General features: G+C 44.7%; 1 protein-coding gene across 2 annotated transcripts in view; it reads left to right on the top strand.

Annotated features, from left to right (window-relative positions):
- The window catches only part of LBHD2 (LBH domain containing 2), a 59,525-nt gene extending 54,104 nt beyond the window's left edge, over positions 1–5,421 (top strand). For both annotated transcript variants that reach the window (XM_081867240.1, XM_081867241.1), the window contains exon 4: positions 1,608–5,421. In XM_081867240.1, coding sequence (XP_081723366.1) covers positions 1,608–1,678 — 71 coding nt within the window. In that variant the 3' untranslated portion in view covers positions 1,679–5,421. The remainder of the gene's footprint in view (positions 1–1,607) is intronic.
- Positions 5,422–17,508: the final 12,087 nt, after the last annotated feature.

Here is a 17,508-nt window from a genome sequence, read left to right as displayed (position 1 = left end):
GTTGCTCAGTCCCAGCTCCTGCCAACCTAGCAGTTTGAAAGCACATCAAAGTGCAAGTAGATAAATAGGTACCGCTCCGGCGGGAAGGTAAACGGCATTTCCGTGCGCTGTTCTGGTTCACCAGAAGCGGCTTAAGTCATGCTGGCCACATGACCCGGAAGTTGTACGCCGGCTCCCACGGCCAATAAAGCGAGATGAGCACTGCAACCCCAGAGTCGGTCACGACTGGACCTAATGGTCAGGGGTCCCTTTAGTAGAAGAACAGTTCTCTAGCATTTCTATGGTCCTCAGAGGTTTCGATCGCTTGTGTAGTTAAACACATTCAGGACTGTGGTAGAAAGGGGTCATACCTCAGTCTACCTCTCATTCCAGACTGGCAGCTTGCAGAATAGAGCAATGAAGTGTTTCCAGCAAAGCACCCTCACAGCAGTGACCCAAGACAGGAAGGTTAGGTTCCAGCCCACAGATTGTTGATAACACAAGACCACTTATACTCTCCTTAGCACAGTTATTTGCCTCTGACACACCTCACAAGTTCATTGCACTCGTGACAAGATTGCTCATTTAACCATTTCTTGACTTCTCTCTGCAAGGATGCGCTTATGCACCACTCTGACACATTGAACCACTTTGGGAATTGCAATTCCGCACGGGGATTAGGGCGGTCTCCTAACAACACTCAGTGCCGCTGACAAACAACACTTCCCAGGATTCCTTAGGGGAAGCCATGACTGTTTTAGGGTACAGCAGCACCTCGGCTTACGTAACCCTCTGGTTACGTAAACTTTATGTTACAAAAGTGGCAAAGCCGGAAGTATCGGACGAGGTTTTACCGTGTGCGCATGTGCAGAAGCAGCTTGCCGCTGCGCACATGCGCAGAACAGTGATCCTCAGGTTGCAGAAACCTTGGGATCCCACCGGACCTCTGGAACGGATCCTGTTCACAACTGGAGGTACCAATGTACTGTGGACCCTTGGGTTGCGAACGTGATGCATGCAGGATGCACATTCGCAACCCACAACGGTGCGTCTGCGCATGTGTGGGTTGCGGTTTGGTGCTTCTGTGCATGCGCAAAGCGTGATTTTAGCACTTCTACACATGCGCAACCGGCGAAACCCGGAAGTAACCCGTTCCGGTACTTGCGGGTTTCGGCGCGTCCATAACCCAAAAAAACACGTAACCTGAAGTGTCTGTAACCCGAGGTATGACTGTACTATGATGTTGATTTAAATGTGTAGTGCAGACGAGGTCTCCATATAAGACAGCTTTCTGTGTTCCTATGAAGAGGCTGAAAAAGGGGTAGATGACATGAATATTATTATCCCTTTGGAGCTGTATCTTCGTACTTTTGTCATTCCCGGGGGTGACACTTTGTAGTTTACATTTTTGATACCCCCTCCCTTTTGTTCCACTGGCACTTTTAAAAAAACAAATGGATTAATTTAAAAAAGAGAAAGGGGTAGATAAAGTCAAGGACCGGTATCTTGACAGTGCTGCAAGAGTGTTGATCTTAGCATGAAATAGGGACTGCTTCAGGCGGCTGAATGTTGCAGACGAGTGAAAGTTCATCTGAAACTAAACAGCCAGTAAACGTTTTCTCCTCCAGGTGCTTCGCCACATCAGGACATGGGAGACAGTACAGAATCCGCTGAAACCAGAACTGAAGATGATGACTGAGGAACTTCATTCAGTGGGCCAGAAGTCGGAGATTTGGTGTGAACTTAATCAGAAAGCTAGCATATTCTGAAGACATGTCAGAGTGATCTATTTAAAAATTGCAAAAGGGTTTTTTTTCCTTAAAAAAAATAATTAAGTTAGTATGTGACCAGGAATTTGTAGGCTTTAGAACTGTTCCTTTCAAAAAGTTTACCTTTTCAGGCTGGCGTTCATATCATTTAAATCTCCTTTGGGAGGAAGCGGATCGCATTGCGGAAATACATTCCAGTGATTATTAAAGTAAACACGAAACATGTAAACTAAACATGAGCAAGCTGAATTTGTTGCAGTTAGCACTTTTAAATGAAATTGCCTTGTTCGAGTAAGGCTACGATCAGCAATCCGTGGCAATGCGAAAAGGGTTTGCATGGCTACAGAACTCTTTAAATCTATTAAGCCTCTTTTCTCTTAGCCATTTAAAAACTAGCACTGTGATATTATGGATAATTGATGTAATATAATGGCACGATTTGACTTTGTACCTTTTTTTTTTTTTGTATAGAGACACGAGCTTAACTTTTGAATCTGGGCTTTATAGAATATTTAGGACTGCCTTTTAAGTGGCGCAGAACAAGGGAAATATACCTAATCCCATTGCCCAATTTCTCTTTTTGTGTGCAAATCAAAATGAACCAGCCTTTTACTGACGCAGTGTATTTTAAAGACAACGAAACAAAAGTTTAAGGAGTTCTTTATCAGTGTGCATTTACTAGGTGTTCACCAGTGCTTGTGAATCGAATCAGTTCTGTGTTAGTTTGCTTGGCTGGGCTTTGCTTACAAACTTGTGCAAACGATGCTCTCGCGGTCCAAATTCTGCCATGGTGTAACTGAGCGCCCCCTGCCAAACCAGGGGAACAATTGCTGCTATTTACATCAAGGTCGAATTTACTCCAGGGTGTTGATAGGAAATATTGTTGCTATTTTTATGACATTTTAAATATACAAATATATATATATCTACACACACACACACATATATAATTATAGATATATACACCCTGCTAACTTTTTTACATACATTTTTGGCGTCTCAAGACTGGCTGGAACAGGTAAGCGATGCATCTTTTGCCTAATTAGTACTGTCCCTCACACCATAATGTCTTATTTTGACTATTTAGTCTGCTGAGGGTTTTGTGCGTGTGTGTGGCCAGGTCTGAGGCGTTAGTACAGGGGGCGGAAAACCTCAGGCCCCGGGGGTTGAATGTGTCTCTCCAGGACTCCCTGTCCCTGCTGCCCTCGGGACTCTCACTAGGCCACGCCCCTAACCCCAGAGGCCACGCCCCTCCCTGGCCTTGGTCCGTGGCCTCCTCAAGTGCTTTTGCCTGGCTCGAACTGTGACAATGCCTCTTGCTTGCCTGCATGGAAGACAGAGAGCTGTGGCTGCAGGAACCTCTGACTTTTGTGTGTGGCTGGAATGTGTTATTATTATTATCATCATTATTTATTCCATTTATACACTGCCAAAGATCCCAGGGCGGTGTACAACATTAAGAAGACATTTTACAGAGCACAATAATGAAAACATAATAAAAAGCATAACAACAGAACAGAATCATACTAAAACAGTCATAATAACAGTCCACCTACTCCACAGCTTTAACAGCCCATAGATTATTCAGTGGGTAAAAAGGATCGTTTTTCCTGGCGCCTAAAGACATGTGATGATGGTGCCAGGCAGGCCTCTCTGGGGAGAGCATTCCACAATCGGAGCCACCACAGAAAAGGCCCGTTCTCATGTTGCCTGCTATTTGAAAGTAAGAGTCACATATCCACTGGATTTTTGCCTCTGGTACCATCCACCACAACCATTCGAATGTTCGCTGTGAGGATATGCAGCCATTGGGTTGAAAAAGGTTCCCTAAATTGGCAGGTGCCATGAACAGAGCCACTGATACTAGCAGCCTTATCTGCACCGTAAGCTTAAGCTGGCACAAGAGTTCTGTGTAGTTTTATGAGTGACGCCTAGTAATCTCCTAATTGTCAGCCCTCTCATCAAGCCACAGTTCCCAGGATTCTTTGGGAGGGAAGCCATGACAGTTTGACTGGGGTGAAGCTGATAGAGGTTTGTATGGTGTGTGCTTTGACAGAGGAGTCCAGTTGCCCCTCATTCTTGCCCTCATTTTGATGTCGCAAGGCGATGACCCTCCCCACAATCTGTTTCAGCACGAAGGACCTATCATTCTCAATGTAAACCTTTGATGACCAAAGTTCTCCAGGACATGGTGGAAACCAAAGTTCACTCTTTATGTGCTTGGGTACGGGGGAATCAAACGCTAAAGAAAATGTAATCCTCCGCAAATGATGGGCCTAAGTCAGTCATGTCTATTCCTTTCAATAGATCTATGTATGACTAACATTGCACACAACCCAACGTCTTTTCCTCAGTCATCCTTTCGTGCTTCCCCCCATTTTTGCATCACTTGCTTCCCTGCCTCCCCGCTTTCAATGACAGACCCTGAAAAATAAGGCTGAAGACATATCTGACATTGTTAGTGTAGCAGGCGATTTAATAACATCTCCAGTCCTCTGTGTAAACAGCTTTTTCCTCCCACCAGAGGCGGTTTAATAACAATCCTCTGTATGAAGTTTTTTTTGTCCCACCTCTCTTGAAAACCCACATATGAAGGGTTTTTTTAGAGTGCTTTAGCTGGAATTGATGAAGGCTGTCATGGAGAGTACCTATTGGCTAGTTCCTGTAACATCACCAACTCTTCCAATAGTGGCTTTTAAGTGGGGTTGTGGTTTTTTTTAAGTAAGATGAAGAATTAACACATATGTCCATAGACATGTGCACAAATGTGCAATTGCTTGTTTTTTCTTTTTTTAAGGGATAACTCAGTTTACAGAGTTAGGCTTCACCCTGGTGTGACAGCTCTTAAAATGCTGCTGCTTCTCTGTTCATCCTATACTGAATATACAGTGCTCAAACTCTGTTATATATTGTGCAACAGAATAAAGCAGGCCAGTTGAACAAACTCACAGAACCAGGGTTTTCTAGTCTCCGAACTTTGGAGTTACCAAAATCTAGATTTTTCTACTGGTAAGTGATACAGACTAATATTGCTCCTGGCTCCTTTCCAAAATGTCTTACGGACTTGACATTTTCTCCCCAGCACATGGGGAACTTATTGAGATATTTGACCAACAAATGCTTTAATAAGACAGTTTTTAATACATTCTTAGTAGCTGGATTTTAATATACTTAAAGACTTCTGTGCAGTAGACGTTTTAGTAGTAGAGGGGAAAGAAACATTTTCTCCATTAAAGCAACCTTAGTGTGTAAAGGTGTGGTTTATTTTGGGGGCACTGAAGGGCGGTAGTTGTCCTGGAAAACAACATGTTAAATTCAGTTGAATTTTGCATTTTTATTGTCACCAAATGACCTTGTGGGCTGAATGTGTTTTGCCAAAGAATATCTGGAACCCCCAGCTTATAGTGTAATCGTTCAGGAGTGTCTCAGAGGCCTCCTTGGTACCTGGCAGTTCTCTCCTGTCTTTCTTTCACCAGTTGCTCTGAATAACTTTGCACTGACCAAAAATAAATGGGGAAATACAACATATCAGAATATCCCTCCAACTACCATCGTAGTCCATGTATGCCCTGTGGAAAAAGCATTGTACATTATTCCCAGGGGGGCCAAAGTATTGACCCTTGGAAAACATCCTTTCACCTGCCTTCAGCTGTGCACAACCTCTGCAATCTTGCATGTGGCTTGAAAGAATGATCTAAGCCAAGGAGAGGCAGCCCATGGCCCCCCAAACTCCAACTCCCATCTGCCCGAAACATAGCATGGCCGTTAGTCAGGCACAGTGGGAATTGTAGTTCAGTAATGCCAGGCAGGCCACAGGTTCCCCATCCCTGCTCTAAGTTATTTGCAACCTTCCTGTGCTTAAGGAGGTACAGAGGTTTGAAAGACCAACATCCTTGTGCGGCCACCATAGGAAGCATTCATTTCAAGAGCTGCTTCAGGCATCTCCCTCCCTCTGAGTCTTCCCCCCATTATTTCAAGGGGTTGCGTGACTTTGTGGGGAAGAGTCTGCAGGCATGCGAAGTTGTACAGCATGGGACTTTTCCTGGATTTGCATGTTGCGCTGTTGTTGTTCTTAAAGAAGAGAATCTAGCTGTTCTTGTCAACAGGAACGCATCACAGAGCAGCCTTGGGAACCATGGGTGTGTTTAAGCATTGAGCCTTGAAGCTGCTTAGCAATCTTGAGAGCAGGGTCTCCAAAGCTCCACAATACTCCACTCCCATTTCCCTTTCGATACTTGGCTTGTTCAAGGAAGCATCACTTTAGCAAATGAGACGTGATTCAAAAGAGGGGGACACTGGAGCCAGCTGTTTCTTAGGTGAGGTTCACTTCCAAAGTAAATTAAGAGCTTACCATCAGCAACATGAGCAGAGTAAGAGGGATGCGGGTGGCGCTGTGGTCTAAACCACTAAGCCTCTTGGGCTTGCCGATCAGAAGGTTGGCAGTTCAAATCCCCACGACAGAGTGAGCTTCCGTTGCTCTGTCCCAGCTCCTGCCAACCTAGCACTTTCAAAAGCACGCCAGTGCAAGTAGATAAAGAGGTACCGCTGCGGCAGGAACGTAAATGGCGTTTCTGTGCGCTCTGGTTTCCGTTAACAGTGTCCCGTTGCACCAGAAGCGGTTTAGTCCTGCTGGCCACAAGACCCAGAATGCTGTCTGTGGACAAACACTGGCTCCCTTAGCCTGAAAGCCAGATGAGTGTCACAACCTCATAGTTGCCTTTGACTGGACTTAACCGTCCAGAGGTCCTTTACCTTTGCCTTTTTATAAGAGGACAGTCCAGTGCTTGTGAATCCAAATAGCCTGCATTTCCTCTCTAACACTTAAAAGAAAACCCTGCTATATGCATTTAGGAAATTAATAGCTTCTGACCCTCATCCAGTTAAAATCAGTGGTGTGACTCATAGTGCAAACCTACACGTTTATCCAGAGAGATGTCCAACTGTGTTCAGTAGGGCTTTCTCCCAAGTAAGTGTACATAGGTTTATAGATTAATCCCCATTAAAACCAATTGGTAATGATGTAGAACTGCATCAGAACTGTCACTTCTTCTCCCTGACTTAGAGTGGGTGGGTGGAGCACACCTGCTCCAGCTCCAGCCCCCGTACCCTGGTTGTCAATGACAGGGTATGACTTTTTAATGGGGAATCACATCCTGCAATCCATACATGCATAGGCTCAGATTGCTTGGCCAGTTTGCCAGAATTGGCTTGAGTCACTGCTCAGTTCAAATGGGTTTACCTTAATGTATTTCCCCCCTTCTCTTGAAGAAAATGCATGACTATAGGATCTATTTCTTTGCAGTTTCCTGCAATCAGGGTGGCACAGAACACCCTTCTCATATTTTACCCCTCCAGTGACACAGTTAATGTACTGATCCTGGACTTAAATGTTTTATCATTTAAGTACTTTTTTTTTACCTCCCTCTCAGTGAGAAGCAGTGTAAGATCCTCTGCAAGGAATTGAGACGAGAAAGAGGGGGAACTGTTTAGGAAAACAAATCTTTTATTGAAATCACATATATCACATTGTTTTATCAGTGGTGTTGTCTTGTCCGATAAACCTAATGGTGGTTCCTGTATTATTATTTTTGCTTCTAGATAAAAATGCTTTGTAGAAACTTAAAAATGAGAAGAAAATCCCCCTTGAGATGTTTGATCATATTTTTGTAGTATATTACATGCAGTGCATTTTTTTTTAAGGGTGGGGGGAGATTTTATGGAATAATATATTGTTGAAACCTGCTCCTTTGTAGTTCTTTCATTTTTTTGTAAATTGCCATCTGTATATAACCTTCAACAATTGTGTGGCCTGTAGACGTATTTGGTCAATTAAAAAGCCTACAATGGAGCTGATTTGATGAGCTGGTATAATAAACATTTCTTTAAAAAAAAATTGATCTTCTTTTTAAAAAAGATTTATTTCCACTTTCCTCACCCCACAAGCTGTTCTGGGAGTCCTCCCAACCTCTCCTCAGAGCACACCCCCCCCCAAAAAAGGAGCTCGCTCCCCACATTGCTGCAGTGGTGTAGCATGGGTTGCCAGCTCACAGGGTTACACAGAGGTGGGGTGGGAGGGAGAGAAACAGACAGAGTACGCATGCTCATTCAACTGCCTAACAGCATCCACATCACCCAGGAGATCACAGCCGCAGAGATAAGAAAAGAAGAGTTGTTCCATTGTCTGGAGTGGTCACTTCCTGGTTCCCATGGAGAAGCCGTTTTCAACAGAAGTGTCATGAATGAGCCAGCTCCAAGGAAAGGTTTGCAGCCAGATCCCAGTGAAGGTTTGCAACCAGCTGAAGAAAGCATCCAGGAACAGAGAGGGTTAACTACTAGGCAGGCTGAGCATCAGCTAGGGCCAATTCCCCCACCCCTTGGAATGCCAGTTGACAAGGGTATGGCTGAGAGTGGGCAGAACCCAGCCAATGCTCTCAAGAAGTGCAAACTGGCACAAACAGAGAAGGAAGCAGTTTGTCAGAACAGGAAGAGATTGGAGCTGAGACAATCCCTCCTAAGAGTAGGCTAAGGGGAGGGCTGTTAAACTGGAAACAAAGCAAGAGGCGCAAAGTGAGAAAGTTCAATATCTTCTGTAACTGGAAGGAATCTTCAGAAGGGTCATCGTGATCCGGGAGGCTGTGTTAGAGCCGTACAGAGCTATCTGTTGTTTTGACAATAAATCATCCTTTTACACTTACTGTATGATCAAGCCAGGGACTGGACCCCTGACACAAAGTGTGCAGCACCGGATGTTGAAAATTTGTGCCCCCTAACAATTTTGCGGCTGGGGCAACTGTCCCATGCCCCTCCCCACTATGCTGAGCATGCTAAACTGGCATTGCTGGACTCCTGGACATACAGTGTTATTTTTCTTTCAAAGATCTTAACATGTGGGGCACAGCTCTCCCACCTAGAAATAGCCTTACCCCTTCTTTGCTGCCGCCCCAGTTTATTATTATTTTTTCCTGGTGCTGCCACTCGTAACTACATTTGGGGACTGAAACCCACAGTGCTTCTTTTTTTTTTAAAAAAAAAAGAAAGCCAAGGCAATTTCTTAATCTGTCTCAGTGTTTCAGACACATTGAGAAAGCACTTGTCCTTTCCATTATAAGGGACATGTGCCTATTTTTAAACTTTTCAAAATCAGCACACTACATGAGATTGTGCTGGCATATTAGGAAGTCTATTGATTCTGACAGCCTATGAAAGGAGCTCAAATCTTAACCTTCTCTTTAAAAAAAAGAGAAAAAAAAGGATTACAACAGTTTAGACTCCCCCCCCCCAATGAATGAACTGGCAATTAAATTTATGAATCATACAAAATACCAACCAGCTTCTTCCATATTATTAGGCATATGCAGTACTTATGGGTGCTAATATACTTAAACTTATGGGACGAGGGTGGCTCTGTGGGTTAAACCACAGAGCCTAGGACTTGCTGATCAGAAGGTCAGCGGTTCGAATCCCTGCGACGGGGTGAGCTCCTGTTGCTTGGTCCCAGCTCCTGCCCACCTAGCACGTCAAACTGCAAGTAGATTATTAGGTAGCACTTTGGCGGGAAGGTAAACGGCGTTTCCGTGCGCTGCTCTGGTTCGCCAGAAGCGGCTTAGTCATGCTGGCCACATGACCCGGAAGCTGTACGCTGGCTCCCTCGGCCAGTAAAGCGTGATGAGCGCCGCAACCCCAGAGTCGTCCGCGACTGGATCTAACGGTCAGGGGTCCCTTTACCTTTACCTTTTATGCTTAAACTTAAAATAAACTGCAGATATTGCTAGGGGGCAGGGGACTGACTTGCGCTCAGCTAATACAAAGTCCAAATATTACTTCCCTGCTCTCCTTAAAGTAGCATTACTGGACCTATTAGATATCAGGGTCAGAAAGAGTGAGTGAACTTGCTTTTTCTCTTGTGTTTTTTCTTGCCCCATCAAGCCAACCCACACAGTCCCATCAATGCTAATGATCATTTCACTGCAGGAGAACAGAAACAGCCCATGGACACGACAGTTCTCTGACTCTCTCAGGTAAAAGTGGGAGCATTTCTGTCTAAACACACAACCAACATTTTTTTTCCTCATCCTCTGGGACTGATCAAGACTTTGACTCTTCTATGTGGAAGCATATAGTGAAGTCATTTGGCTTGCAGGAAGCTATTTTGATCATTTCCTGTCCTTTTCATGAGGAAAAATGCAGTAATCAGAAAACCAGCCAAACAGCTCCTTGTGCTGATGTAGCAAATCACTTTTTTAGACTTCTTTCCGAATCACTTTGGGAACAAGGCAGGGAGACATTAGCTCTGTGTGTGTGTTCAGCGCCGGAGAGGGAGGAAGGGCTGAGACATACGCCTCTTTGTCCTCTCTGGAATTCATCTAGGATCTCACCGATGAATAAGCCACTTTATTTAACTTGGAGTCTGACTAAAAATAGGTACGAGTTCCTTAGACCTTATTTAATCTGCTGGTTCCTGACACATTTTCCCCGCTTTACTGACTGACTTTGTCATGGGAGCGCTGATGGGAGATGATACAAATCAGACTTTGCCAACATGGTGCCCTCCAGATGTTTTTACCTACATCTCCCATCACCCCCACCCCCAGCCAGCATTGTCATTGGGAGCTGGTCAAAAAAATCCAGATGGCTCCAGGTTGTTGAAAGGCCGATGGAACGACTGGGGACAAGCTCAAACTGTATTCTGAAACATCTGCAGGGACCCAGCTTGGTGAACCTGGATTTAAAAGACAAAGAGCTCTTTGATGCTGCCACAAAACAGTTGCCCAGCTTTTTGCTGTGGCAGTTTTTGCATTTTCTACCCTTCAGGGAAGGCTGTCTAGATATTTCACTCACACAGCACTTTTATATTTGTCAATCTTGGGTCTTTTCCACAGGCCCAAGAACCCAGCTTCTCTGGGCAGTTTAGAATAAAGGTTAAAACCATAAACAATACCTAAAATAGAAGAGAGAATTAAAAACTGTGTTTTTAATAAGATTGCCAATAGAGGATACCAGCAGAGTGAAAGTTCTAAGGAGCATGAAAATGTTTTCTAAAAAGCCTGGAAACAAACAAACAGAAAAGGTCTCTAACTGGCACCAAAAAGCCACAGCATGGATACAAGGTGAGAGACGCTGGGGAAGGCATTCCGCAAATGGAGAGCCACCACAGAAAAGGCCCCGTCTTTAGCTGTCTGTTTGAACCATGGAGTTGAAAGAGATCCTGAGGATCATCTAGTCCAATCGTCTGCAATGCAGGAATCTTTCGCTCAACACAGGGTTTGAACCCTGAGATTAAGAGTCTCATGCTCTACCAACAGAGCTATCCCTCAGGAGTTGGTTTCTGAGTCTTAGAAACAAGTTGACTTAGTAGTTCAAAAAGGCTGCAATGAGCCCCACTGGTGTAGCAAAACAGAATGACAAATGTGGCAGGAAGATTCAAGGGCAATCAAAGAAACATTTAAACATTTCAGAATAACATAGTATAGCACAGTATCAGTGCCAGATTTACGTATAAGCTAAACAAGCTATAGCTTAGGGCTCCACTCTCTTGGGGCCCCCCAAAAAATTTAAAGGGAAAAAAACTGGATGTACATTTCCAAAATATAAGATAAAAAACAAACAAAACCTACATACAGCAACAGTGTTTTGTGTTGTGTATGATGCAAGTAATGGGCCACGCCTGCTAGCCTGCTCCCTAAAATATCACTGGTTTGCTCATTTCTATATATAGGGTGCCTACATTCTGCATATGCAAGTGGCTTTAGATACCTATTAGGTCCATAAATTACCATATAGCATATATTCAATACAAAAAACAGCAACAATTTGTTGCTGACAAAGGACAGCTGGACATATAAACGGCCCCGTTACCTTCAGTAGCTTAGGGCCTCATCAGACCTAAATCTGGCCCTGCACAGTATCAAAATAATATTCTTTATTTACTGAATAGGGTTAGATGTGGAACAGGGATTTTTAACTCTGACAAATATGAAAGATCAGAAAAGAGGAGTGAAAAATCAGCGTGGCACGAGCAAATTTTTGCTCTGAAAGTGATTAAAAACTTTAGAAACACTGGGTTAACCTATTTATATTGTTTTATGTGATGTTGCATGCATTGTTGTTGTTTTGTATTCACTTATAGATATTATTATAAGGTACGCGGGTGACGCTGTGGGTTAAACCACAGAGCCTAAGACTTGCCGATCAGAAGGTCGGCGGTTTGAATCCCCGCGACAGGGTGAGCTCCCATTGCTCGGTCCCGGCTCCTGCCAACCTAGCAGTTCGAAAGCACGTCAAAGTGCAAGCAGATAAATAGGCACCACTCTAGAGGGAAGGTAAACAGTGTTTCCATGCGCTGCTCTGGTTCACCAGAAGCGGCTTAGTCATGCTGGCCACATGACCCGGAAGCTGTACGCTGGCTCCCTCGAGCAATAAAGCGAGATGAGCGCCACAACCCCCGAGTCGGTCAGGGGTCCCTTTTATAGATATTATTTCTACTTGATTCTAATACTTCTTAAAGCGTTCATGTGATATCCTGTTAGCCACTTATTAGCCACTTTGGGCACAGTGAGGCGTACAAATGGAGGAGCGGCCATGACTCATCAGCGGTCTCAGCTGCACCTTGAGCTGCTGGAAAACTTCCTGCTTTCGAGCACAACCGAAGCCCCCGATAAACTTATTAAAATTTCACAAAGAAAGTCCTAAGCAATGACGCCTTCACCAAAGGCACCTTGCCCAGCGTGGCGCAGCTGCTTTCATTAACACCCACCAACAGACTGAGGGACTCGAAGAGCGCAGAACTTCCTTTGGCATCTTCCTTGCCAGCTTTATTCCGGCTGAGCTTTGCCGGCTGTGTGAAGACGGTCATAAATGTTTCAGAGGAGCCTCATTAGCCAGCAAGCAAAGAATGAAGGCTGGTGACAGAGGCAGAGGGAAGGGTGATTGCCGTTTTGACCTCTTTCTCTCAAGGGGGGGACTGCCAAGTTGCATCTAGGATTCAGGGATGAAGAAGACCGCAGTGCAGTTAACATATATAGAGAGAGAGCAATTACAAACCTAAGAAAACAACAAACAGAAATGTTAATAATAATAATAATAATAATAATTTTTTAAAAAATTATTTGTATCCCGCCCTCCCCGGCTGAGGCCGGGCTCAGAGCAGCTAACTTCATAAAAACAACACAATATGCATAAAAAGACATCAATTAATTAAAATACATCTCAGAATTACCGTATTTTTCGTCCCATAGGACGCTCTGTCCCATAGGACGCACCTACTTTTTGGGGGGGGGAAATAAAGGAAAACATTTTTTCCTTTATTTCACCCCCAAACCAGGTCGGGGGACAGTGGGATGGCGGCGCTGCGCCTCCCCGCTGTCCCCCGAGCTTGTGGGGCTGGCCGATGTCTGTCCGGCGCGCGGGGCGCTCTGCTTCAGGGCGCCCCGCCCACCGGGCGGCAGGCTGCTATCCGCAGGGTGGGGAGCCCTGCGGGGAACTCCTGCAGTGCTCCCCACGCTGCGGATGTCTGTCCGGCGCGCGGGGCACTCTGCTTCAGGGCGCCCCGCCCACCGGGCGGCAAGCTGCTATTCGCAGCGTGGGGAGCCCTGCGGGGAACTCTTACAGGGTTCCCCACGCTGCGGATGTCTGTCCGACGTGTGGGGCGCTCTGCTTCAGGGCGCCCCGCCCACCGGGCGGCAGCCTGTGGACACCTGCGCGAAGCACAGGGCGTCCTCCAAAGGGCGCCCCGTGCTCCGCGCTGCAGGCTGCCGCCCACAAGCCTTGCGCGCCCGGGGGGGGGGGAGTTCCCCCGGGCATGCAAGGCTTGCAGATAGCTTCCTGGAGCCTGGAGAGCGAGAGGTGTCGGTGCGCACCGACGCCTCTCGCTCTCCAGGCTTCAGCGAAAGCCTGCATTCACCCCATAGGACGCACACACATTTCCCCTTCATTTTTGGAGGGGAAAAAGTGCGTCCTATAGGGCGAAAAATACGGTAATTCAGACAAGTGAAAATGTGGGCAGGTGGCAATTATCTGGTTGGAATTGAGAGTGGTTAATACTTGCCAGGACCAACTGTTTCCACTGATCATACAAGGACCTGTGAGTGGGTTGGGGGCCTCCTTCGGGCTTGTTTTATACAAAGAAAAGTATGTCAAACTTCATCCTGCCCAACGGCCTGGTGGAACAGCTCTGTCTTGCAGGCCCTGCAGAAAGATGTCAAATCCTGCAGGGCCCTAGTTTCTTGTGGGAGAGCGTTCCACCAGGCCGGGGCCAAAGCCGAAAAGGCCCTGGCTCTAGTCGAGGCCAGCCTAATTTCCCTGGGGCCCGGGATCTTCAAGGTGTTGTTGTTAGCAGACCGTAAGGTCCTCCGTGGGACATACCAGGAGAGACGGTCCCGTGGGTACGAGAGTCCTAGGCCGTATAGGGCTTTAAAGGTTAAAATCAGCACCTTAAACCTGATCTTGTACTCTACCGGGAGCCAGTGCAGCTGGTATAGCACTGGGTGAATGTGTTCCTGGAATATTCAATGCTGAAGGGCAGTACTTGCGACATTAAAATATGAACTGTGTGGGAATGTTCAGGGATGCAGGAGAGGATATATTGTTTGATTATATCTTTTTCAACTTGCATTAAAAAGTTCTACAATTTAGCAGAGTAACATTCCCCTTTTTAAACTTGCACAGCGGATGCATTTGCTCAGACTCACTAAAGCCTCTAAAATACGTTTTCCTTTTGGTAATTCCTCATTTAGTAAAAAGATAGACACAACATAGATTTCTATAAAAGTATAAAAGGAGTTTACTCACACATTCTGTTCACAATTGGATTCCAGAAAGCAGACTTAGCTTAGAAAAGTAATATACACCTGGAAAGTACAGTGGTGCCCCGCAAGACGAACGCCTCGCAAGATGGAAAACCCGCTAGACGAAAGGGTTTTCCGTTTTGGAGGCGCTTCGCAAAACAAATTTCCCTATGGGCTTGCTTCGCAAGACGAAAATGTCTTGCGAGTTCCTGCGGGGTTTTTTTCCCCCTTTCCCCCCTTTTCCTAAGCCGCTAAGCCGCTTATCAGCTGATCCGCTGATAAGCTGCTTAACAGCTGATCGCTAAAAGCCGCTAAACCGCTAATAGCGCTAATCCGCTAAGCTGTCAATGGGCTTGCTTCGCAAGACAAAAAAACCGCTAGACGAAGAGCCTCACGGAACGGATTAATTTTGTCTTGCGAGGCACCACTGTATCCCATAATGAGACAGTCTCTTTGTCCTCTCTTGGCTGGAAGCAGATGTTGCTTCTTCAACGAATGTGGTCAGAGAGGGAGAGATGGCTGACCAGTCCTGCTATTCTGTTACCTGGGCAGGTGAGGTCACACCCACCTCTAGTCACATGCAGAGGAAGTCTGTCCCAGCCTGGGAGAAACAGGAAGTTCCGACTGGCTGGTCCAGACATCCCCTTTTATGTCCACTCTAGGGATGTTGTACTTGACTGCTCTTGTGTTTCACATCCCACAACCTGCATTTATGGAAGCCTTTTTCAAACTATTTAAAGAAATATTATAATACGATGAATTCACCACCAGGATTTGAACTATGAGCAACAGAAATAATTTTATATCATTGTATTATGGTTACGATATAAAAGGGCAAAGATAGGGTGCAGCAATGAGGCTTAAAAAAACCCCCCACAGAAAATGGAATGGGAAGTCGATAAAACAAAAGATTTTTTTTTTAATGTACAGTGGTACCTTGGTTCTCAAACTTAATCCGTTCTGGAAGTCTGTTCCAAAACCAAGGTGTTCCAAAACCAAGGCACACTTTCCCATAGAAAGTAATGCAAAAGGGATTAATCTATTCCAGACTTTTAAAAACAACCCCTAAAACAGCAATTTAACATGAATTTTACTATCTAATGAGACCATTGATCCATAAAATGAAAGCAATAATCAATGCACTGTACTATAAAATAAATAAGACAGCACTGTAGATGATAAAAATTAAAATTATTTTTTTTTCTTACCTGCAGTGCATTGTTTGGATGGGGAGCTTTTATCCATTTCCGCAGTCAATCAATCAATCAATCAATCAATCAATCAATCAGTAGCCAAACTGGGTTCCATACAGTCACAAAAACAAATTAACCAAAAAAGCTTCAAAAACAAAAACGCAAAATAAATAGCAAAAACAAAAGTGCCAAACTTAATCCGTTCCGGATGTCCATTTGACATCCGAAATGTTCAAAAACCAAGGCGCAGCTTTTGATTGGTGCAGGCGCCCCGGAAACAATAGCTGACAGCCGCATTAGATGTTCGGCTTCCGAAAAATGTTTGAAAATTGGAACACTTACATCCGGGTTCTTTGTGTTTGAGAACCAAGGTGTTTGAGTACCAAGGCATTTGAGAACCAAGGTACCACTGTATTGGAATTCTATGTGAAATTTGCAGAAATTTAATAAAATATATTAAAAATTAAGTATGAACTGCATCAGATTTCGTTGCCACCCCTATCAGTAAGAAATCCAAGAAGTCAATGCATTTTGCTTCACTGAGACACCTTTCCTGTGCCTTTTTTTTTCCAACTGAAAATTAAGAAGCAGCGGTTTCTGTGCCTGACATTCTGAACAGGGGTTTAAAATTAATAGACTACAGAGTAAGCCTTGTAATGACTAGATAATATGACATGGAGCACTGTCACTTTGCAAATTAGGGAGTGCCATTAGAGACTGTGTAGGAACAAGCTCACCATGGGAAATTTATTGCCTGCAATTCCTGCAAAATAGTGCAGGTTTGAAGAATAAATGGTAGCTGGCAGATTAATATGAATATATGATACTTTCCAAAGCACACCATCACTGTGTGAACTTTCAGGGCAAAATGTTCAAACGAGGTGGTGCTAGTACAAAAAATTTAAAATAACTGCTGAGTTTGTCGCTCACATGAAATTCATTTAAGGGGTGGGGAAGGGAATAGCACAGAAATACAGTATTTCAAATATACAGTGGTACCTCGGGTTAAGTATTTAATTCGTTCCGGAGGTCCGTACTTAACCTGAAACTGTTCTTAACCTGAAGCACCACTTTAGCTAATGGGGCCTTCTGCTGCTGTCGCGCCGCCAGAGCATGATTTCTGTTCTCATCCTGAAGCAAAGTTCTTAACCTGAAGCACTATTTCTGGGTTAGCGGAGTCTGTAACCTGAAGCGTATGTAACCTGAAGCATATGTAACCCGAGGTACCACTGTATTCTGTTCCAGTCAGCGCCAGTAGAATTGGGGCAAATTCAATGTTCCTTTTGCCTCCCCCACTTTTAAAATGATGTGCAGTTAAGAGGTTTTTAAGGTATAGACTTGAAAAACGCAAAGTGTCAACAAGAAGCTGAGTGGGAAATTGCAATCACATCTGTTACACTTAGCTGCTGTAGTGTGCAATGCTTCTGTTCAGGGTTTCAGCCAGCCATGCCCTTCGATATGAAACTCCATTCCGTCCTGCCATTTCCCATTCCTACTCTCCCCCAACAGTCAGCCAGCATTCTATGCCCACTGAGCATGCTTGCTGATCTAAACATGGTTTATACCTAGGACTGTGTTTGCCAGAAATCATAATCTTGGTCTTAAGAGTAATTTATAGATAGGCTTCCATGTTTACAACATGTGCTGATACACCTCCAAGAGATTTTGAAGTCCCGATTGGGAAAGAGAGAAGGGCACTAAATCATCTGCATATATTTCTGTTCCTAATTCTTGGAGGGGTGGGGAGTTTTTGTTGGCTAAATATGGCACCAAAACATTAATATA

Source organism: Podarcis erhardii (assembly GCF_964252035.2).
Source record: "Podarcis erhardii genome assembly, chromosome: 1".
Taxonomy (NCBI): domain Eukaryota; kingdom Metazoa; phylum Chordata; class Lepidosauria; order Squamata; family Lacertidae; genus Podarcis; species Podarcis erhardii.
This window is presented reverse-complemented; position numbering and strand designations above follow the sequence as displayed.